Source organism: Salmo salar, chromosome ssa03 (assembly GCF_905237065.1).
Source record: "Salmo salar chromosome ssa03, Ssal_v3.1, whole genome shotgun sequence".
Taxonomy (NCBI): Eukaryota; Metazoa; Chordata; class Actinopteri; order Salmoniformes; family Salmonidae; genus Salmo; species Salmo salar.
Genome location: NC_059444.1, coordinates 2,984,695 through 3,010,358, shown reverse-complemented (window position 1 = coordinate 3,010,358; position 25,664 = coordinate 2,984,695). Strand labels below are relative to the sequence as shown.

The following is a 25,664-nucleotide window of genomic DNA, read 5'->3' as shown; positions in this document are numbered from 1 at the left end:
ACAGTTAGGGACTGTCTGTAAAGGTGCTGTCTTTATCAGCGTCATAACAGCTGATAGTATTTCAACCACAGTTAGGGACCGTCTGTAAAGGTGATGTCTTTATCAGCGTCATAACAGCTGATAGTATTTCAACCACAGTTAGGGACCGTCTGTAAAGGTGCTGTCTTTATCAGCATCATAACAGCTGATAGTATTTCAACCACAGTTAGGGACCGTCTGTAAAGGTGCTGTCTTTATCAGCATCATAACAGATGATAGTATTTCAACTACAGTTAGGGACCGTCTGTAAAGGTGCTATCTTTATCAGCATCGTAACAGCTGATAGTATTTCAACCACAGTTAGGGAACCGTCTGTAAAGGTGCTGTCTTTATCAGCATCATAACTGCTGATAGTATTTCAACCACAGTTAGGGACCGTCTGTAAAGGTGCTATCTTTATCAGCGTCATAACAGCTGATAGTATTTCAACCACAGTTAGGGACCGTCTGTAAAGGTGCTATCTTTATCAGCGTCATAACAGCTGATAGTATTTCAACCACAGTTAGGGACCGTCTGTAAATGTGCTATCTTTATCAGCGTCATAACAGCTCATACTACTTCAACTACATAAACTATGCATCCAAGCCGAACTGAACTCTTACCAGAAACATGTTATTTTCACAGCTTTTTATTTCCTTACAACCCGGTCAAACTGATGTCATTTGGAAATTCTACACAGAAAAAACTTTCCCATTTTTATTTTGTTATTGCATTTTCTCCCCGGTCCCCAAAGGTCTTTGCGCCATGAAAGAAGCAGAGATGACAGAGAAAACTTTTACAGATGCCTACTAGATTGAAACGTTCATTCTATCGATTTACAACATTATCCTGTTGAGCAATTGTCAATTTAGTCTTCTAGGGCAACATATAATAACAGAAGAGAAGCTACATGTATCTTACTATAGACAAGTTGACTAACACAATTCTAAGCAGAAACATATCTAAATCAGGCTAAAACAATACTGCCCCCCAACCCTGTCAAAAACATCCACCGTCCCTGACTGTAGCCTACAGTGCATTTTATATATTAGAGAACAAGGGTCGGGTGGGGCCCTCACATATAGTCTGGTATGGACCAGCCAGCTGTATTTGGTCCTTACAGTTGTCCATGACGGATAGCTAGAGGAGGACGGTCGATTTCCTCAGTGATGGACCATGTGTAGTCAGTATCCTACTGTATGGGGCCATTCAGTTGTGATCAGAAGACTTTGGATCGTCTCATGCGGTCTTGTCCATCGTCATCTCCAGCCCAGACCCTCAGTCCATCCTGAGTTACATCTTTTCCACAGATGCCCTGCCGTTCACTGTCACCATCCAACTTCCATTCCCAGCCGTTCACTGTCACCATCCAACTTCCATTTCCGGTCGCCAGTCATGTATGCTGACTGAGACCGTCTCCCCTTGCGTGCGGTTAGCGGGGGCCAGCGGCGTGGGCTCCCAGTCAGGCTGGTAGAAGTGGATGTTGAACGTTCGAGCCCAGCTGGCGAAGACCCTCTTCTCTGTGATAAAGCGGTGATGGCTTCCCCTGCGGCCTCGCTCATGGCTGATGTACATGGCACACTCCTCTGGACCGAGGGGTTCGTAGTAGTGGTAGGGGACAGATGGGGGCTGGGGCTCTCTGAGAGGGGGACAGGATAACAGAAGAGATTATTTGATTAAGATATCAGAGAGAGAGAGATGAGAGAGAGGAGAGAGAGAGAGAGACAGAGAGAGACAGACAGAGAGACAGCGAGAGAGAGAGAGAGACAGACAGAGACAGACAGAAAGACAGAGAGACAGAGAGACAGAGACAGAGAGAGACAGAGACAGAGAGACAGCGAGAGAGAGAGACAGCGAGAGAGAGAGACAGACAGAGACAGACAGAAAGACAGAGAGACAGAGAGACAGAGACAGAGACAGAGAGAGACAGAGAGAGAGACAGAGAGAGAGACAGAGAGAGAGACAGAGAGAAAGACAGCGAGAGAAGGAGAGAGAGACAGAGATAGAGACAGAGAGACAGAGACAGAGAGCGAAAGAGAGAGAGACAGAGAGAGAGAGACAGAGAGAAAGACAGAGAGAGACAGAGAGAGACAGAGAGACAGAGAGACAGAGAGACAGAGAGACAGAGAGAGACAGAGACAGAGAGAGACAGAGACAGAGAGAGACAGAGACAGAGAGACAGAGAGAGACAGAGACAGAGACAGAGAGACAGAGAGAGAGAGAGACAGAGAGAGACAGAGAGACAGAGAGACAGACAGAGACAGAGAGACAGACAGAGACAGAGAGAGAGAGAGACAGAGAGAGAGAGAGACAGAGAGAGACAGAGAGACAGAGAGACAGACAGAGACAGAGAGACAGACAGAGACAGAGAGACAGAGAGAGACAGAGAGACAGAGAGAGAATGAGTTAGATCAAGGTAGAGATCTCACCTGCAGTGGTCTGGAGCCACCATGCCATAGACATTGATCCGGTCACACAGCTCCAGAGCTATGGTCATAGTGAACCAACCAGTACTCAACCACGAGTTAGAGATACGCCTGGAGGAGGGAGGGAGGGAGAGAGGGAGGGAGAGGGTGGGGGAGGGAGAGAGGGAGGGAGAGGGAGGGGGAGGGAGAGAGGGAGGGAGAGGGAAGGGGAGAGAGGGGGAGAGGGAAGGAGGAAGAAGGAAGGAGGGAGGGAGAGAGGGAAGGAGAGGGGGAGAGAGAGGATAGAGAGAGGGGGGAGGGGGAGAGAGGGAGAAAGGGAAGGGGGGCGGGGTGGGGGGAGAAGTAGGGAGCGTGGGAGAGGGAATGATAGAGGGAGAAATGGAAGGAGAGAGAGGGTAGGGAGAGGGTAGAGAGAGGGTAGGGAGAGGGTAGGGAGAGGGTAGAGAGAGGGGGAGAGAGGGGTAGAGAGGGGGAGGGAGGGGGAGACAGGGAGAGGGAGAGGGAGGAGAGAGAGGGTAGAGAGAGGGTAGAGAGAGGGTAGGGAGAGGGTAGGGAGAGGGTAGAGAGAGGGGGGAGAGAGGGGTAGAGAGGGGGGATAGCGGGGGAGACAGGGAGAGGGAGGAGAGAGAGGGTAGAGAGAGGGTAGGGAGAGGGTAGGGAGAGGGTAGAGAGAAGGGGAGAGAGGGGTAGAGAGGGGGAGGGAGGGGGAGACAGGGAGAGGGAGAGGGAGGAGAGAGAGGGTAGAGAGAGGGTAGAGGGTAGAGAGAGGGGGAGAGAGGGTAGAGAGAGGGGGAGGGAGGGGGAGAGAGGGTAGAGAGAGGGGGAGGGAGGGGGAGACAGGGAGAGGGAGAGGGAGGAGAGAGAGGGTAGAGAGAGGGTAGAGAGAGGGTAGGGAGAGGGGGAGGGAGGGGGAGAGAGAGTAGAGAGAGGGTAGAGAGAGGGTAGAGAGAGGGGGAGGGAGAGGGTAGAGAGAGGGAGAGGGAGAGGTGTAAATAGGTGAGATAAGATATCTGATCAACTGTTATAGCTGATCAATAACTACCACGTCCATGGGTAATGGGCAGATCGATAAATAATAATGATTTCACAGCTCCATTAAACTTAGGAATCTATTCCACATGTCAATAGGACACAGACAGTCGAATAATCCAGCTGCTCAACAGAAGGTACCAGCAGGATACACAGGGGTGCGTCCCAATCATTTATTATTACTCCCCAAGTGTGCACTTGTTACCTTCCCTTAATTGGATTTGAATGGAAATTACCTCTATATGGAAACACCTTATAGCACATGCCAACACCAATCCAATGTGTTTACATTGGTGGGACGTAGTGAATCACACCAGGCTTGTAGTACTCCCATTCAAACAACTCCACTCTGCCTGAAGAATTATCTATCAGTTTCAGTCTTACGACCTAATAACCATGAGCTTTATGACAGTCTAGTGTAATTTTTGGTGGAAGCTAATAAACATGAGCTTTATGACAGTCTAGTGTAATGTTTGGTGGAAGCTAATCACCATGGGCTTTATGACAGTCTAGTGTAATGTTTGGTGGAAGCTAATCACCATGGGCTTTATGACAGTCTAGTGTAATGTTTGGTGAAAGCTAATCAAAAAGAGGCGGTATTATCATTCATAGAGCACTCTAATTGGCCATAAAGGACTTCAATCATTTCTTCAGGACTGTGATTGGTCAGAAGGGACTTCCTAAACAACTGTTATTGGTCAAAAGATACCCACTGGGTAGCAGCCATGTCTATAACCTCTATACAGGCCATCTGTCCACAGTTTAACTGTCTCTGTATTGTAAAATACTATCTCGGCACTAGCTGTGTTGTACTGTCTATCTGTGGTCTGCGTCCCAATTACAGTGGAGGAAAAAAGTATTTGATCCCCTGCTGATTTTGTACGTTTGCCCACTGATAAAGAAAGGATCAGTCTATAATTTTAATGGTTTATTTGAACAGTGAGAGACAGAATAACAACAACAAAAAATCCAGAAAAACGCATGTCAAAAATGTTATAAATTGATGTGCATTTTAATGAGGGAAATAAGTATTTGATCCCCTCTCAATCAGAAAGATTTCTGGCTCCCAGGTGTCTTTTATACAGATAACGAGCTGAGATTAGGAGCACACTCTTAAAGGGAGTGCTCCTAACCGCAGCTTGTTACCTGTATAAAATACACCTGTCCACAGAAGCAATCAATCAATCAATCAGATTCCAAACTGTCCACCATGGCCAAGACAAAAGAGCTCTCCAAGGATGTCAGGGACAAGATTGTAGACCTACACACGGCTGGAATGGGCTACAAGACCATCGCCAAGCAGCTTGGTGAGAAGGTGACAACAGTTGGTGCGATTATTCGTAAATGGAAGAAACACAAAGAACTGTCAATATCCCTCGGCCTGGGGCTCCATGCAAGATCTCACCTCGTGGAGTTGCAATGATCATGAGAACGGTGAGGAATCAGCCCAGAACTACATGGGAGGATCTTGTCAATGATCTCAAGGCAGCTGGGACCATAGTCACCAAGAAAACAATTGGTAACACACTATGCCGTGAAGGACTGAAATCCTGCAGCGCCCGCAAGGTCCCCCTGCTCAAGAATACATATACAGTGCCTTGCGAAAGTATTCGGCCCCCTTGAACTTTTCGACCTTTTGCCACATTTCAGGCTTCAAACATAAAGATATAAAACTGTAATTTTTTGTGAAGAATCAACAACAAGTGGGACACAATTATGAAGTGGAACGAAATTTATTGGATATTTCAAACTTTTTTAACAAATAAAAAACTGAAAAATTGCCCGTGCAAAATGATTCAGCCCCCTTAAGTTAATACTTTGTAGCGCCACCTTTTGCTGCAATTACAGCTGTAAGTCGCTTGGGGTATGTCTCTATCAGTTTTGCACATCGAGAGACTGAAATTTTTGCCCATTCCTCCTTGCAAAACAGCTCGAGCTCAGTGAGGTTGGATGGAGAGCGTTTGTGAACAGCAGTTTTCAGTTCTTTCCACAGATTCTCGATTGGATTCAGGTCTGGACTTTGACTTGGCCATTCTAACACCTGGATATGTTTATTTGTGAACCATTCCATTGTAGATTTTGCTTTATCTTTTGGATCATTGTCTTGTTGGAAGACAAATCTCCATCCCAGTCTCAGGTCTTTTGCAGACTCCATCAGGTTTTCTTCCAGAATGGTCCTGTATTTGGCTCCATCCATCTTCCCATCAATTTTAACCATCTTCCCTGCCCCTGCTGAAGAAAAGCAGGCCCAAACCATGATTCTGCCACCACCATGTTTGACAGTGGGGATGGTGTGTTCAGGGTGATGAGCTGTGTTGCTTTTACGCCAAACATAACGTTTTGCATTGTTGCCAAAAAGTTCTATTTTGGGTTCATCTGACCAGAGCACCTTCTTCCACATGTTTGGTGTGTCTCCCAGGTGGCTAGTGGCAAACTTTAAACAACACTTTTTATGGATATCTTTAAGAAATGGCTTTGTTCTTGCCACTCTTCCATAAAGGCCAGATTTGTGCAGTATACGACTGATTGTTGTCCTATGGACAGAGTCTCCCACCTCAGCTGTAGATCTCTGCAGTTCATCCAGAGTGATCATGGGCCTCTTGGCTGCATCTCTGATCAGTCTTCTCCTTGTATGAGCTGAAAGTTTAGAGGGACGGCCGGGTCTTCGTAGATTTGCAGTGGTCTGATACTCCTTCCATTTCAATATTATCGCTTGCACAGTGCTCCTTGGGATGTTTAAAGCTTGGGAAATCTTTTTGTATCCAAATCCGGCTTTAAACTTCTCCACAACAGTATCTCGGACCTGCCTGGTGTGTTCCTTGTTCTTCATGATGCTCTCTGCTCTTTAAACGGACCTCTGAGACTATCACAGAGCAGGTGCATTTATACGGAGACTTGATTACACACAGGTGGATTCTATTTATCATCATTAGTCATTTAGGTCAACATTGGATCATTCAGAGATCCTCACTGAACTTCTGGAGAGAGTTTGCTGCACTGAAAGTAAAGGGGCTGAATAATTTTGCACGCCCAATTTTTCAGTTTTTTATTTGTTACAAAAGTTTGAAATATCCAATAAATTTCGTTCCACTTCATGATTGTGTCCCACTTGTTGTTGATTCTTCACAAAAAAATACAGTTTTATATCTTTATGTTTGAAGCATGAAATGTGGCAAAAGGTCGAAAAGTTCAAGGGGGCCGAATACTTTCGCAAGGCACTGTACATGCCCGTCTGAAGTTTGCCAATGAACATCTGAATGATTCAGAGGACATCTGGTGAAAGTGTTGTGGTCAGATGAGACCAAAATGGAGCTCTTTGGTATCAACTCAACTCGCCGTGTTTGGAGGAGGAGGAATGCTGCCTATGACCCCAAGAACACCATCCCCACCGTCAAACATGGAGGTGGAAACATTATGCTTTGGGGGTGTTTTTCTGCTAAGGGGACAGGACAACTTCACCGCATCAAAGGGACAATGGACGGGGCCATGTACTGTCAAATTTTGGGTGAGAACATCCTTCCCTCAGCCAGGGCATTGAAAATGGGTCGTGGATTGGTATTCCAGCATGACAATGACCCAAAACACATGGCCAAGGCAAGGAGTGGCTCAAGAAGAAGCACATTAAGGTCCTGGGGTGGCCTAGCCAGTCTCCAGACCTTAATCCCATAGAAAATCTGTGGAGGGAGCTGAAGGTTCGAGTTGCCAAACGTCAGCCTCGAAACCTTAATGACTTGGAGAAGATCTGCAAAGAGGAGTGGGACAAAATTCCTCCTGAGACGTGTGCAAACCTGGTGGCCAACTACAAGAAACGTTTGACCTCTATGATTGCCAACAAGGGTTTTGCCACCAAGTGCTAAGTCATGTTTTGCAGAGGGGTCAAATACTTATTTCCCTCATTAAAATGCAAATCATTTTATAACATTTTTTACATGCGTTTTTCTGGATTTTTTTGTTGTTATTCTGTCTCTCACTGTTCAAATAAACCTACCATTAAAATTATAGACTGATCATTTCTTTGTAAGTGGGGAAACGTACAAAATCAGCAGGGGATCAAATACTTTTTCCCCCCACTGTAGCACCCTATTCCCTATAATATACCCTATTCCCCATAATATACCCTATTCCCTGTAATATACCCTATTCGCTATAATATACCCTATTCCCCATAATATACCCTATAATATACCCTACTCCCCATAATATACCCTTTTCCCTATAATTGTCACGTCCTGGCCAGTATAAGGTTAATTGTTTTGTAGTTTGGTCAGGACGTGGCAGAGGGTATTTGTTTTATGTGGTTCGGGGTGGTGTGTTTGTGTAAAGGGTGTTTGATTTAGTATTTCCGGGTTTTTGGTGGATGGTCTATGTGTTTGTATTCTATGGTTAGTCTGGTGTGTGTGTTTCTATGTTGGGTTAATTGGGGTTGGGGCTCTCAGTTGAAGGCAGGTGTTGTCTATCTGCCTTTGATTGAGAGTCCCATATATTAGGGTGTGTTTGTGTGTGTGATTGGTGGGTGATTGTTCTGTGTTGAGCCTTGTGCCTTGCCAGACTGTCAGTTTATCGTTCGTTTTCTTGTTGTTTTTTGTATTCGTGTTGATTTAATTAAATGTTCAAAATGAACAACTGCACACCTGCTGCGTATTGGTCTACCTTTTCTGATGACGATTTCGCATTATCGTCAGAAGACGAAGATACTTGTGACAATAATATATCCTACTCCCTATAATATACCCTACTCCCTATAATATACCCTACTCCCTATAATATACCCTATTAACTATAATATACCCTACTCCCTATAATATACCCTACTCCCTATAATATACCCTACTCCCTATAATATACCCTATAATATACCCTACTCCCTATAATATACCCTACTCCCTATAATATACCCTATAATATACCCTATTCCCTATAATATACCCTACTCCCTATAATATACCCTACTCCCTATAATATACCCTATTCCCTATAATATACCCTATAATATACCCTATTCCCTATAATATACCCTATTCCCTGTAATATACCCTACTCCCTGTAATATACCCTACTCCCTATAATATACCCTACTCCCTATAATATACCCTACTCCCTATAATATACCCTATTCCCTATAATATACCCTATTTGCTATAATAAACCCTATTCCCTATAATAAACCCTATTCCCTATAATATACCCTATAATATACCCTATTCCCTATAATATACCCTACTCCCTATAATATACCCTATTTGCTATAATAAACCCTATTCCCTATAATATACCCTATAATATACCCTATTCCCTAATATAGCCTATTCCCTGTAATATACCCTACTCCCTATAATATACCCTATTCCCTATAATATACCCTATAATATACCCTATTCCCTATAATATACCCTATTCCCTATAATATACCCTATAATATACCCTATTCCCTATAATATACCCTATTCCCTATAATATACCCTATAATATACCCTATTCCCTATAATATACCCCATTCCCTATAATATACCCTATTTGCTATAATAAACCCTATTCCCTATAATATACCCTATAATATACCCTATTCCCTATAATATACCCTATTCCCTATAATATACCCTATAATATACCCTATTCCCTATAATATACCCCATTCCCTATAATATACCCTATTCCCCATAATATATCCTATTCCTTATAATATATCCTATTCCCTATAATATATCCTATTCCCTATAATATACCCTATTCCCTATAATATACCCTATTCCCTGTAATATACCCTACTCCCTATAATATACCCTATTCCCTATAATATACCCTATTCCCTGTAATATACCCTACTCCCTATAATATACCCTACTCCCTATAATATACCCTACTCCCTATAATATACCCTATTCCCTATAATATACCCTACTCCCTATAATATACCCTACTCCCTATAATATACCCTATAATATACCCTATTCCCTATAATATACCCTATTCCCTGTAATATACCCTACTCCCCATAATATATCCTATTCCCTATAATATACCCTATAATATACCCTATTCCCTGTAATATACCCTACTCCCCATAATATATCCTATTCCCTATAATATACCCTATAATATACCCTATTCCCTGTAATATACCCTATTCCCTATAATATACCCTATAATATACCCTATTCCCCATAATATACCCTATTCCCTATAATATACCCTATTCCCTATAATATACCCTATAATATACCCTATTCCCTATAATATACCCCATTCCCTATAATATACCCTATTTGCTATAATAAACCCTATTCCCTATAATATACCCTACTCCCTATAATATACCCTACTCCCTATAATATACCCTATTCCCTATAATATACCCTACTCCCTGTAATATACCCTATTCCCTATAATATACCCTACTCCCCATAATATACCCTATTCCCTATAATATACCCTATTCCCTATAATATACCCTATTCCCTATAATATACCCTATTCCCCATAATATATCCTATTCCCTATAATATATCCTATTCCCTATAATATACCCTATTCCCTATAATATACCCTATAATATACCCTATTCCCTGTAATATACCCTACTCCCTATAATATACCCTATTCCCTATAATATACCCTATTCCCTGTAATATACCCTACTCCCTATAATATACCCTACTCCCTATAATATACCATATTCCCTATAATATACCCTATTCCCTATAATATACCCTACTCCCTATAATATACCCTACTCCCTATAATATACCCTATAATATACCCTATTCCCTATAATATACCCTATTCCCTGTAATATACCCTACTCCCCATAATATATCCTATTCCCTATAATATACCCTATAATATACTCTATTCCCTGTAATATACCCTACTCCCCATAATATATCCTATTCCCTATAATATACCCTATAATATACCCTATTCCCTGTAATATACCCTATTCCCTATAATATACCCTATAATATACCCTATTCCCCATAATATACCCTATTCCCCATAATATACCCTATTCCCCATAATATACCCTTCTCCCTATAATATACCCTTCTCCCTATAATATACCCTATTCCCCATAATATACCCTATTCCCCATAATATACCCTATTCCCCATAATATACCCTTCTCCCTATAATATACCCTTCTCCCTATAATATACCCTACTCCCTATAGTACTATTTTGGACCAGAGCTCTATGGGCCCTGGTCAAGTGGTGCACTATATAAGGACCATAATGCAATTTGTGAGGCAGGCTGGTGTTGTGTCTACATTGTAAAATAGTCTTTCCATCCATCTAGCTAGGAGGTACTGGGTTCTCTCTCTCTCTGGCTCCTGTGGCTCAAGTCAATACTGCATCTGATTAATTAGCTAATGAGCTACTAAGAAACCGCAGTCAAATAAAACCTGAAAAACTGTTCAATCGGTTTTTCGTGCCGGTTAGTTTATCAGGTTGGAGTTTTCACAGAGCGAGAAGCATCTTAAAGGGAAACTCCACCTCTACTATTTGGGGTATAATTATGCACCATAGTGTTATTTTAGAATTTTCACGCCGGGAGAATTCAACCGTTGACGTCATTGGTTGATTGAGCCTGCTGTCTGATCAAAAAATGTACGGGGTCATGTTTTGTAGCAATTATTGTGGCCTCCATCATTCTTAAATGAAAGAAGTTTTGGAAACACCAAGGCTCTTCTTAGAGCTGGCCGCCCGGTCAAACTGATCGAGAGAGAAGGGCCTTGGTCATGGAGGTGACCAAGAACCTGATGGTCAATCTGACAGAGCACTAGAGTTCCTCTGTGGAGATGGGAGAAACTTCCAGAAGGACAATCATCTCTGCAGCATTCCACCAATCAGGCCTTTATGATAGAGTGGCCAGACGGAAGCCACTCCTCAGTAAAAGGCACATGACAGCCCGCTTGGAGTTTGCCAAAAGGCACCTAAAAACTCTCAGACCATGAGAAACAAGATTCTCTGGTCTGATGAAACCAAGATTGAATTCTTTGGCCAGAATGTCAAGCGTCACGTCTGGAGGAAACCTGGCACCATCCCTACGGTGAAGCATGGTGGTGGCAGCATCATGCTGTGGGGATGTTTTTCAGTGGAAGGGACTGAGAGACTATTCAGGATTGAGGGAAGGATGAACGGAGCAAAGTACAAAGAGATCCTTGATGAAAACCTGCTCCAGAGCGCTCAGGGCCTCAGACTGGGGTGAAGGTTCACCTTCCAACAGAACAACGACCCTAAGCACACAACCAAGACAACGCAGGAGTGGCTTCGGGACAAGTCTCTGAATATCCTTGAGTGGCCCAGCCAGAGCCCGGACATGAACCCGATCAAACATCTCTGGTGAGACCTGAAAATAGCTGTGCAGCGACGTTCCCCATCCAACCTGACAGAGCTTGAGAGCATCTGCAGAGAAGAATGGGAGAAACTCCCCAAACACAGGTGTGCCAAGCTTGTAGCGTCATACCCAAGAAGACTCGATGCTGTAATCGCTGCCAAAGGTGCTTCAACAAAGTACTGAGTAAAAGGTCTGAATACTTATGTAAATGTGATATTTTAGTTTTTATTTATCTGTAATAAATTTGCAACAATGTCTCAAAACCTCTTTTTGCTTTGTCATTATGGGGTATCATGTGTAGATTGATGAGGACATTTTTTTAAAGTAAGGCTGTAAGGTAACAAAATGTGGAAAAAGACAAGATGTCTGAATACTGGTGAAAGTTGTGATCCCTTATTGATGTCACTTGTTGTTAAATCCACTTCAACCAGTGTAGATGAAGGGGTGGATACAGGTTAATGAAGAATTTGTAAGCCTTGAGACTACTGAGACATGGATTGTGTCTGTGTGCCATCCAGAGTGTGAATAGGCAAGACAAAAGATTTAAGTGCTTTTGAACAGGGTGTGGTAGTAGGTGCCAGGCACACCGGTTTGAGTGCGTCAAGAACTGCAACGCTACTGGGGTTTTCACGCTCAAGATTTTCAGGTGTGTATCAAGAATGGTCCACCACCCAAAGGACATCCAGCCAAATTGACACAACTGTGGAAGCATTGGAGTCAACAAGGGCCATCATCCCTGTGGAACGATTTCGACACCTTGTAGAGTCCATGCCTCGACGAATTGAGGCTGTTCTGAGGGTAAAATGAGGTGCAACTCAATATTAGGAATATATTTATCTGCCGATGTATTTCCCCTCGTATAATATAATATTTTAAACGTTGTTATTCTCTTGAAGCAGTAACCAGGCCTCTCTCTCTCTCTCCCACAGAGGGGAGAGGGGGAGCAGCTGGATGGTCGACCGTTCACACCCTGTCGTAAATTACAAGAGAGGGAGACTTTCTCTCTTTACCCTCCAAAAGGAATGTCCCTTTGTCTCCAGAGAGTTTTGCCCGCCGCAAAACTCTAACGTCCAAAAAGTGGATAATGGAACAATAATTCTAACATATAGAATGGGGGGAATGGTCAGTGGGGAGATGTAGGAAACTAATGTTATATTGTTTTTCATTTTTGGGGATTTCATTAAAAGCTGTATGGATGAAATACTGTAACTTGGAAAGGATACCCCCTTTATCTGTCAAGTTTCCATCCAATACATTGTGCATATAATATGAGAAATGCTGACATTGTTTTTGTTAAGATAGGACTATAATTTTAGGAGTCATAAGAGATAACTTCTAATCATGTCCTTTGTACATTAAGTGTGTATGTTATCCTGTTTTCTCATTTTAGTTAGTTAGTAAATAAATAATTAAACCAATTGGTGTAGTACTCATGAGTAATCATGAGTAAGGCTGGGGTTTTTGCAGATGCATGAGGTTACGACTAGATATATACGTTCTAGAGTTTAATTCAGGACATGTAATAGATATAAACATTCTAGAGTTTAATTCAGGAGATGTAATAGATAGATACGTTCTAGAGTTTAATTCAGGAAATTTTGTAGATATATACGTTCAAGAGTTTAATTCAGGAGACGTAATAGATATATACGTTCTAGAGTTTAATTCAGGAGATGTAATAGATAGATACGTTCTAGAGTTTAATTCAGTAGATGTAATAGATATATACATTCTAGAGTTTAATTCAGGACATGTAATAGATATATACGTTCTAGAGTTTAATTGAGGAGATGTAATAGATATACACATTCTAGAGTTTAATTCAGGAGATGTAATAGATATATACGTTCTAGAGTTTAATTCAGGAGATGTAATAGATATATACGTTCTAGAGTTTAATTCAGGAGATGGTAACTCTTTAAACAACCTCTTCTGTGGTGCCCCAAATTCCTAATGAGTTAATTGTTACATCATAGTTAATGGATTAAATAAAGAACAGTCATCAGATTAATGAAGGTAAAGTCATGACACTAGCCTACTCATGTCTTTGATCTAGAATATAGTAGTCTAGCTAGCCTGCTCACATGTACTACATTATAGTAGTCTAGCTAGCCTACTCACATGTTTTTGAGCTACATTATAGTAGTCTAGCTAGACTACTCACATATACTACATTAGAGTAGTCTAGCTAGCCTACTCACATGTACTACATTATAGTAGTCTAGCTAGCCTGATCACATGTTTTTGAGCTACATTATAGTAGTCTAGCTAGCCTACTCACATATACTAAATTATAGTAGTCTAGCTAGCCTACTCACATGTACTACATTATAGTAGTCTAGCTAGCCTGCTCACATGTTTTTGAGCTACATTATAGTAGTCTAGCTAGCCTGCTCACATGTTTTTGATCTACATTATAGTAGTCTAGCTAGCCTGCTCACATGTTTTTGAGCTACATTATAGTAGTCTAGCTAGCCTGCTCACATGTTTTTGAGCTACATTATAGTAGTCTTGAATAGGTAGGATCATAGTGTAGATTAACTTAGCTCAACTCACTTTTCCAACTACAGTACTCAAGCCTGTAGGTTTAACTGACCTGTCCTTGCCCGTCTCCTTCTTGAAGAGTTCGTCAAACTGAAGCATCTTCTGCCAGGAGATGATATAGACTTTTAGTTTGGGCAGCACCTGGTTCATCAACCTCAGGTTATTGTAGACCAGACCTTTCCCATCCCGTCGCATGTAACTACTGGGCCCCCAGAAGATAAACACTGTGTCCTGGAGGGAGGAGAATGTAATGTTACTACTGATAAACACTGTGTCCTGGATGGAGGAGAATGTAATGTTACTACTGATAAACACTGTGTCCTGGAGGGAGGAGAATGTAATGTAATGTTACTACTGATAAACACTGTGTCCTGGAGGGAGGAGAATGTAATGTAATGTTACTACTGATAAACACTGTGTCCTGGAGGGAGGAGAATGTAATGTTACTACTGATAAACACTGTGTCCTGGAGGGAGGAGAATGTAATGTTACTACTGATAAACACTGTGTCCTGGAGGGAGGAGAATGTAATGTAATGTTACTACTGATAAACACTGTGTCCTGGAGGGAGGAGAATGTAATGTAATGTTACTACTGATAAACACTGTGTCCTGGAGGGAGGAGAATGTAATGTAATGTTACTACTGATAAACACTGTGTCCTGGAGGGAGGAGAATGTAATGTTACTACTGATAAACACTGTGTCCTGGAGGGAGGAGAATGTAATGTTACTACTGATAAACACTGGGTCCTTGAGGGAGGAGAATGTAATGTTACTACTGATAAACACTGTGTCCTGGAGGGAGGAGAATGTAATGTTACTACTGATAAACACTGGGTCCTGGAGGGAGGAGAATGTAATGTTACTACTGATAAACACTGTGTCCTGGAGGGAGGAGAATGTAATGTAATGTTACTACTGATAAACACTGTGTCCTGGAGGGAGGAGAATGTAATGTTACTACTGATAAACACTGTGTCCTGGAGGGAGGAGAATGTAATGTTACTACTGATAAACACTCTGTCCTGGAGGGAGGAGAATGTAATGTTACTACTGATAAACACTGTGTCCTGGAGGGAGGAGAATGTAATGTTACTACTGATAAACACTGTGTCCTGGAGGGAGGAGAATGTAATGTAATGTTACTACTGATAAACACTGTGTCCTGGAGGGAGGAGAATGTAATGTTACTACTGATAAACACTGTGTCCTGGAGGGAGGAGAATGTAATGTAATGTTACTACTGATAAACACTGTGTCCTGGAGGGAGGAGAATGTAATGTTACCACTGATAAACACTGGGTCCTGGAGGGAGGAGAATGTAATGTTACTACTGATAAACACTGTGTCCTGGAGGGAGGAGAATGTAATGTAATGTTACTACTGATAAACACTGTGTCCTGGAGGGAGGAGAATGTAATGTTACTACTGATAAACACTGTGTCCTGGAGGGAGGAGAATGTAATGTTACTACTGATAAACACTCTGTCCTGGAGGGAGGAGAATGTAATGTTACTACTGATAAACACTGTGTCCTGGAGGGAGGAGAATGTAATGTTACTACTGATAAACACTGTGTCCTGGAGGGAGGAGAATGTAATGTAATGTTACTACTGATAAACACTGTGTCCTGGAGGGAGGAGAATGTAATGTTACTACTGATAAACACTGTGTCCTGGAGGGAGGAGAATGTAATGTAATGTTACTACTGATAAACACTGTGTCCTGGAGGGAGGAGAATGTAATGTTACCACTGATAAACACTGTGTCCTGGAGGGAGGAGAATGTAATGTAATGTTACTACTGATAAACACTGTGTCCTGGAGGGAGGAGAATGTAATGTTACTACTGATAAACACTGTGTCCTGGAGGGAGGAGAATGTAATGTTACTACTGATAAACACTGTGTCCTGGAGGGAGGAGAATGTAATGTAATGTTACTACTGATAAACACTCTGTCCTGGATGGAGGAGAATGTAATGTTACTACTGATAAACACTGTGTCCTGGAGGGAGGAGAATGTAATGTAATGTTACTACTGATAAACACTGTGTCCTGGAGGGAGGAGAATGTAATGTAATGTTACTACTGATAAACACTGTGTCCTGGAGGGAGGAGAATGTAATGTTACTACTGATAAACACTGTGTCCTGGAGGGAGGAGAATGTAATGTAATGTTACTACTGATAAACACTGTGTCCTGGAGGGAGGAGAATGTAATGTTACTACTGATAAACACTGTGTCCTGGAGGGAGGAGAATGTAATGTAATGTTACTACTGATAAACACTGTGTCCTGGAGGGAGGAGAATGTAATGTAATGTTACCACTGATAAACACTGTGTCCTGGAGGGAGGAGAATGTAATGTAATGTTACTACTGATAAACACTGTGTCCTGGAGGGAGGAGATGAATGTAATGTTACTACTGATAAACACTGTGTCCTGGAGGGAGGAGAATGTAATGTAATGTTACTACTGATAAACACTGTGTCCTGGAGGGAGGAGAATGTAATGTAATGTTACTACTGATAAACACTGGGTCCTGGAGGGAACAGAGTTAAACTGAATACAATTTGAATTTTGTGTTAAACCTTGATACATTGATAAGCTTGAAACACTTCAACAGCGCAGAGATAAGGGATAACAAATGAAAACACATATTATTAAATGTATTATAGCATCTACTAACTATGTAGCCCTGTGTGGCTCAGTTGGTTGAGCATGGCACTTGCAATGCCAGGATTGCGGGTTCGATTCCCTCTGAATGAAGTCGTTACTGTAAATGGTTTTTAAAAAAAATTAAAGCATCTGCTAGACGGCATACAGTATATTTATGTCTTATAACAGATATATATATTATAACCTGTATCATCTAACCTGGGAAGCGTTGAGCAGTTCGCGGCGGTTCCGCAGGACCCTCTGCATGCTGGAGTGAGCGATGACGCGTAAGGAGGTGCGGCGCCCGACGTCTCCACCGTAGCCCCGCACTGTAGGGGCGTCATTCATACGGATCACACACTCCGCCCCGTCGATCTCCTCGCCGCGACCACCACCTATCAGGTGACCGGAGCTGGTCACCAACGCACAGCTACGGCAGCGCATTTTCAGAGGCTAGATGAGGAGAGAAGGGAGGGCATTTTCAGAGGCTAGAGGAGGAGAGAGCGAGGACATTTTCAGAGGCTAGAGGAGGAGAGAGGGAGGGAGGTAATTTTCAGAGGCTAGAGGAGGAGAGAGGGAGGGCATTTTCAGAGGCTGCAGAAGGAGATTGTGTTATTTCAGTAGACCGGGGTAGGAAGGGGGAGAGGAAGAGTGAAGCTATGGCAGTACATCTCAATATTATTATAATAATAATACTAATAATACTAATAATACTAATACTAATAATAATGATAATAATAATAATAATGATAAGAATAATAATTATAATAATGATAATAAAAATTATGATAATAATAATAATGACAATAATAATAATAATAATAATATAATAATAATAATAATAATGATAATAATAATAATGATGATAATAATAATGATAATAATAATAATAATGATAAGAATAATAATTATAATAATAATAATGATAATAATAATAATAATGATAATAATAATAATGATGATAATAATTATAATAATAATAATAATAATGATAATAATAATAATGATGATAATAATAATGATAATAATAATAATAATGATAATAATAATAATAATGGGATAAGAATAATAATTATAATAATGATAATAAAAATAATGATAATAATAATGACAATAATAATAATAATAATGATAATTATAATAATAATAATAATAATGATAATAATAATAATGATGATAATAATAATGAAAATAATAATGATAATGATAATAATAATAATGATAATAATAATAATAATGATAATAATAATAATGATAACAATAATGATAATAATAATGATAATAATAATAATAATAATAATAATAATGATAATAATAATGATAATAATAATAATAATGAAAATAATAATGATAATGATAATAATAATAATGATAATAATAACAATAATGATAATAATAATGATAATAATACATAATGCTGATAATAATAATATTAATTATAATTATGTTAATGATAATGACAATGATGATAATAATAATACTGATAATAATAATAAAAATTAAAAATAAATAATAATAATAATAGGCTGGATAGAAAACACTCTAAAGTTTCCAAAACTGTTAAAATAATGTCTGTGAGTATAACAGAAATCATATGGCAGGCAAAAACCTGAGAAAAATCCTGAGGTTTGTAGTTTTCAAGTGAATGCCTATCGAATATCCAGTGTCTGTGGGGTCAGATTGCACTTCCTAAGGCTTCCACAAGATGTCAACAGTCTTTAGAAGTTGTTTCAGGCTTCTATTGTGAAAGGAGAGCGAATAAGAGCATTCTAAGCAGATGGCCCAGGTGAAAGCCTTTAGTTTAGTCACAAGCATGGCCGTGAGTGTGAGGTCCGTTCCCTTTCCTTTCTAATGAAAACAGTATTGTCCGGTTGAAACATTATTGAATATTTATGATAAAAACACCCTAAGGATTGATTAGAAACATCGTTTGACATGTTTCTACATACCCAAATGGAACTTTTTGGACTTTTCGTCTAGACTTTGTGCCCGCGCTTCGTGCACTTGGATTACTGGACTAAACGTGTGAACAAAAAGGAGGTATTTGGACATAAAGATGAACTTTATCGAACAAAACAAACATTTATTGTCTAACATGGAGTCCTGGGAGTGCCATCAGATGAAGATCAGCAAAGGTAAGTGATTCATTTTAATGCTATTTCTGACTTTTGTGAGCCCTCTCCTTGGTTGGAAAATGGCTGTATGGTTTCTGTGGCTAGGCGCTGACCTAACATAATCGCATGGTGTGCTTTCACCATAAAGCCTTGTTGAAATCGGACACAGCGGCTGGATTAACAAGAAGTGTATCTTTAATCGTATGCATAACACTTGTATATTTCATCAATGTTTATGATGAGTATTTCTGTAATTTGATGTGGCTCTCTGCATTTTCACTGGATGTTTGTTTGAGACAATACATTTCTGAACATAACATGCCAATTTCAAATGAGGTTTTTGGACATAAAGATTAACTTTATCAAACAAAACAAACATTTATTGTCTAACATGGAGTCCTGGGAGTGCCACCAGATGAAGATCATCAAAGGTTAGTGATTCATTTTAACGCTATTTCTGACTTTTGTGACACCTCTCCTTCTTTGGAAAATGACCGTATGGTTTTTTGTGGCTAGGCGCTGACCTAACATAATTGCATGGTGTGCTTTTACTGTAAAGCCTTTTTGAAATCGGACACTGTGGTTGGATTAACGAGAAGTTTATCTTTAAAATGGTGTATAATACTTGTATGTTTGAGGAATTTTAATTATGAGATTTCTGTTGTTTGAATTTGGCGCCCTGTAATTTCACTGGCTGTAGGCCAGGTGTTCCGCAAGTGGAAGCATTCCGGAACCCCCTTCCCAGAAAGGTTAACTATGGGCTGTCTAACTACCCAACGTTTATTGACTTGATTATTCCCGTCATTCTTAGCTTAGCTAAATGGTATAGTCGTTTTGCGTTCTCAATGGACATTTCGGTGCTTTTCATAAATTCGCTCTGGCTATCTACTCTGATTTCAGAGCACTCTCATCTGAGTACCAGAGTGCAGAATAATGAATTTACGAGCGCTCAACACCCGTTGAATATGGCTGGTGTCAGTAAACGTCGGCAAAAAAAGCGTAATTCAATTGTTTCCAGCAGCATAGTTACCTTCACCAATGCTCAGGTTAACACAAAAACTGCCTTACCAGCTCAGCTAGGGTGAGTAAAATGGTCAGAGTGGTCTCATTTGGGTCTGGAAGTAGCTAGCATGCTAGCCAGCGTTATCTTGGGTGCTTGACTGCCGTTGTAAGGCCAGAACGCTCAAATCAACCTTACAACGTGAGACCGAAACGGTCTGAATTTATAAACTGACAATGCTCTGAATTTATGAGCGTCACGTTGTACAATGCCATATTTTCCGTTGCATCCTGGGGGATTGAACCCCAGTCTCCCGTCCGCACGACACAGGGATTCTTTAGCTAAATAGCCCAGTATTGTTCTGCCGACCGCCACATTGTACAGCGCCATATTTTCCGTTCCATCCTAACAGAAACCCAGAGGGTTTTTCATTTTTTTTTCATGGAATAGAAACACCATAATATTAATCAAATTAATTAAGCACAGTACCAGTCAAAAGTTTGGACACACCTACTCATTCCAGGATTTTTCTATATTTTTACTATTTTCTACATTGCAAAATAATAGCAAAGACATCACAACTATGAAATAACACATATGGAATCAGTTAAGAAACAAATTCTTATTTACAAGGACAGCCTACTCATTCCTCCACGTTGGGGAATTGAACCCCGGTCTCCCGTGTGCCCTTCCCGTCTCTGGTAATAACAATATGGAAGACTATCAAAATGCTTCTCTATGATGCCCTCTGGTGGTCAAACTAGCACTAACTTGCAGTAACAGAAAAAAAATGGCTGACAATTAAATAACGTGCCACAGAATGCTGCAGCAGCACGCAAGGTGTACCACAGTATGACGCAACTTTTAAAGGAGGAACCACTTTCAGCTCGTCCCAATTATTTATATTATATTATTATTTTTATAGATTGAACATTAGCTAGCAGGACGGATGGGAAGGGCAGATTACTCATCGACCCGATCCTCGCAAGGAACCCTGATCTTTTTTCCCACTAAATCTCAGTTTCCTTCTCCAGCGAATCACGGGGAATCTGGGCCTGGTCATGTGCCTGTAGTAGTATATCCCTCCCATCTGACTCATTGAAGGAAAAACTCTTCGTCCAGTTTGAGGTGAGTAATCACTGTTCTGATGTCCAGAAGCGCTTTCCGGTCATAAGAGACGGTAGCAGAAACATTATGTACAAAACAAGTTACGGACAACGCGAAAAATAAAATAAATAAATAGCTGGTTAAGAGCCGATAAGATGGCATCCATCCCCTCCATTCCCAACGCTGGGTGCCGAAGATACATTGTTGCTGTCATGATGAAGTGTGGAGGTCTACAGTAGCCATCATATTTCTCTCCCTCTCCTTGCCTCCCTCTCTCTCGGCCTCTCTCTCTCTCTGCCTCTCTCTCTCTGCCTCTCTCTCTCTGCCTCTCTCTCTCTGCCTCTCTCTCGGCCTCTCTCTCTCTCTCTCTCTCTCTCTCTGCCTCTCTCTCTCTGCCTCTCTCTCTCTGCCTCTCTCTCGGCCTCTCTCTCTCTCTCCCTCTCTCTCTCTGCCTCTCTCTCTCTCTCTCTCTCTGCCTCTCTCTCTCTGCCTCTCTCTCGGCCTCTCTCTCTCTCTCTCTCTCTCTCGGGCTCTCTCTCTCTGTCTCGCTCTCTCTCTGCCTCTCTCTCTCTCTCTGCCTCTCTCTCTCTCTCTCTCTCTGCCTCTCTCTCTCTGCCTCTCTCTCTCTCTGCCTCTCTCTCTCTCTGCCTCTCTCTCCCTGCCTCTCTCTCTCCCTGCCTCTCTCTCTCGCACACTGTCTGAGAAAGAGATTGTTTATTTCACTTTTTATTTATTATCTACTACACTTGCTTTGGAAATGTGTTTCCGAATTCCAATAAAGCAATTGAATTGAATTGGACAGAGTAACTGTATGACCACAGATCACACAGACCCACAAAAGAATTTGATAAACTGATATCTGTAAGGTGAAATACAGCCATCACAGCAGTGAGATTTGTGGCCCGTTGGCCATCAGAAAAGGGCAGCCAGTGGAGCAGAAAAAACATTGTAAATACAACCTGCATTGAACCTGTTTATATTCCCGTTCACACTTCAACATTGTTACAACACTGTACATAGCCAATAATATAACATTTGAAAATGTCCAATTTGTAAGTCGCTCTGGATAAGAGCGTTTGCTAAATGACATAAATGTAAATGTCTATAGAACTTCTGTGAGTGTAATGTTGACTAATGTTTCTATTGTTTATTTCCTCTTTTTGTATATTATCTACTTCACTTGCTTTGGCACTGTAAACATATGTTTCCCCATGCCAATTAAAGCCCTTTGAATTGAAAGAGGGATAGATAGAGAGAAAGGAAGGAAGACTGACATCGAGGGGGAAAAGAGATAGGAGGGAAAGACTGTCCAGGGCAGGTCAAGAATCCTATTTCAGTGTTTCAAAGTAGCTGTCTCCATCTGTAGGTTTCATAAGTGGGTCCATGGAGTGTCTCCTCTCAGCTGTTAAGAGGGGGAGCCCTGGCTATTAACAGAATGGATGGAACGAACAGAACCCTGACTGTGTGTCCCCAAATGCTACCCTATTCCCTACATCGTGCACTAATGTTGACCAGGGCCCTATGGACCCTAGTGCACTATATGGGGAATAGGGTGCCATTTGGGACACAATCCAGGAGAACAATGCCCAGGCATTCATTTTCTGAGGAAAATGGAAGGGATTTGTACATTTAAAAACGGTTTAATGTTTCTCTCTCTACCAGTTCTGAGGAGTTATCCCTGAAAAGCTAGATTAATAATCTGTAGAATGAGTTTGTCTTAAGGGTCTTAAGAGAGAGAGAGAGAGACAGACAGAGAGAGAGACAGAGAGAGAGAGAGACAGAGACACAGAGACACAGAGACAGACAGACAGACAGACAGACAGACAGACAGACAGACAGACAGACAGACAGACAGACAGACAGACAGACAGACAGACAGACAGACAGACAGACAGACAGACAGACAGACAGACAGACAGACAGACAGACAGACAGACAGACAGACAGACAGACAGACAGACAGACAGACAGACAGACAGACAGACAGACAGACAGACAGACAGACAGACAGAGCGAGAGCGAGAGAGAGCGAGAGCGAGAGCAAGAGAGAGAGGACATGGCCAGTAAAGAGCTACACTGCTGAGAAGCTGCAATCAGGACTCTGTGTCTGAAATGGCACCCTATTCCCTATATAGGGCTCTGGTCAAAAGTAGTGCACTATATAGGGAAGAGGGTGGCATTTCAGACACAACCTCTTCCTACACTACAACACTCAGCCTCTATCTCCTCTCAATTCAATTCAATTTGATTTATATGTAACAATGCACATATTGCCAAAGTTTACTTTGGAGATTTACAATATTAACATTATTAAAATAATAATAATCAATATTGTCAACAGGACAACAGTAATAACAACTCTTTCCTCTCCTCTACTCTCCCCCTTGTCTTTTGTTTCTAAACTCCAATCATCACAGCTTTGAGTGGTGCCCCCCCACAGTAAACAGGACATAACTCGATATGATGAGAAAGAGAGAGAAGCGGAGAGGAAGAGAGTGTATGAAAGAGAGAAACAGAAAGGTCAATAGCATGGAGCGAGAGAACACGAGGGATAGGTGAATACGAGGAAAAAGAGATGGGATGAAGAGATGACCAGAGAAAAGAGAGGATGAAGAGATGACCAGAGAGAGGAGAGGATGAAGAGAGGATCAGAGAAAAGAGAGGATGAAGAGAGAACCAGAGACAAGGAAAAGGAGAGAGGACCAGAGAGAGGAGAGGATGAAGAGAGGATCAGAGACAAGGAAAAGGAGAGAGGACCAGAGAGAGGAGAGGATGAAGAGAGGATCAGAGAGAGGAGAGGATGAAGAGAGGATCAGAGAAAAGAGAGGATGAAGAGAGAACCAGAGAGAGGAGAGGATGAAGAGAGGATCAGAGAGAAGAGAGGATGAAGAGAGAACCAGAGAGAGGAGAGGATGAAGAGAGGATCAGAGAGAGGAGAGGATGAAGAGAGGATCAGAGAAAAGAGAGGATGAAGAGAGAACCAGAGAGAGGAGAGGATGAAGAGAGAACCAGAGAGAGGAGAGGATGAAGAGAGGATCAGAGAGAGGAGAGGATGAAGAGAGAACCAGAGAAAAGGAAAAGGAGAGAGGACCAGAGAGAGGAGAGGATGAAGAGAGGACCAGAGAAAAGAGAGGATGAAGAGAGGATCAGAGAAAAGAGAGGATGAAGAGAGAACCAGAGAAAAGGAAAAGGAGAGAGGACCAGAGACAAGGAAAGGAGAGAGGAGGGTAAAAGGAAAGAGATACCAATTAGAGTAAACAGCAACAGCTGGAGGCACTTGATGCTTGTGAAGAATCAGATATTGCTTTAAAAGCACTATTAAGTCTAAAACCAAATTGGATTTCTATTGTGTAGGTGAGTGTAGATAGCTCAGGGGATATAGTCGATTTAGCCCTGCTGTGTGTGTGTGTCTGTGTGTCTGTGTGTGCTCGTGCGTGCGTGCATGCATGTGTGCGTGCGTGTTTGTGTCTGTGCGTCTGTGTGTGGATGGGGAGGCCTGCCGAGACCTGTCGGCCCATCTTCACATCTCACCGCCCATCAGGGAGAAAGAGAGGAAGAAAGATAGGGAGAATAAGTCTCGGCTGGGAGTAAATTAAGTAGGGGGAGCGAGAGAACTAAAGAGAGGAGGAGAGGGGGAGGAGGGGGGAAACAAATAAATGAGAGAGGAGAGGAGAGGGGATGGAACGAGGGAAGGTAAGAGAGGAGGAGGAGGGGAGGAGGAGGGATGGAACGAGGGAAGGTAAGAGAGGAGGAGGCATGGAACGAGGGAAGGTAAGAGAGGAGGAGGAGGGGAGGAGGAGGGATGGAACGAGGGAAGGTAAGAGAGGAGGAGGAGGGGAGGAGGAGGGATGGAACGAGGGAATGTAAGAGAGGAGGAGGCATGGAACGAGGGGAAGGTAAGAGAGGAGGAGGAGGGGAGGAGGAGGGATGGAACGAGGGAAGGTAAGAGAGGAGGAGGCATGGAACGAGGGAAGGTAAGAGAGGAGGAGGAGGAGGAGGGAAGGTAAGAGAGGAGGAGGAGGAGGAGGAGGAGGAGGAGGGATGGAACGAGGGAAGGTAAGAGAGGAAGAGGAGGGGAGATGGAACGAGGGAAGGTAAGAGAGGAGGAGGAGGAGGAGGAGGGATGGAACGAGGGAAGGTAAGAGAGGAAGAGGGGAGGAGGAGGGATGGTATGAGGGAAGGTAAGAGAGGAGGAGGAGGAGAGGAGGAGGGATGGAACGAGGGAAGGTAAGAGAGGAGGAGGAGGAGGAGGAGGAGGAGGGATGGAACGAGGGAAGGTAAGAGAGGAGGAGGAGGGGGAGGAGGAGGGATGGAACGAGGGAAGGTAAGAGAGGAGGAGGAGGGGAGGTAAGAGAGGAGGAGGAGGAGGAGGAGGAGGAGGAGGGATGGAACGAGGGAAGGTAAGAGAGGAAGAGGAGGGGAGGAGGGGGGA

General features: G+C 42.0%; 1 protein-coding gene across 1 annotated transcript in view; it reads right to left on the bottom strand.

Moving 5' to 3' along the window:
* Positions 1-687: 687 nt before the first annotated feature.
* Positions 688-25,664, bottom strand: part of st6galnac5a (ST6 (alpha-N-acetyl-neuraminyl-2,3-beta-galactosyl-1,3)-N-acetylgalactosaminide alpha-2,6-sialyltransferase 5a) — a 110,211-nt gene continuing 85,234 nt past the window's right edge. The window contains exons 3-6 of the mRNA XM_045714397.1: positions 17,231-17,464; positions 14,404-14,582; positions 2,448-2,555; positions 688-1,657 (exon numbers count right to left, since the gene is read on the bottom strand). Of these exons, the coding sequence (XP_045570353.1) occupies positions 1,381-1,657; positions 2,448-2,555; positions 14,404-14,582; positions 17,231-17,464 (798 nt within the window). The 3' untranslated portion in view covers positions 688-1,380. The remainder of the gene's footprint in view (positions 1,658-2,447; positions 2,556-14,403; positions 14,583-17,230; positions 17,465-25,664) is intronic.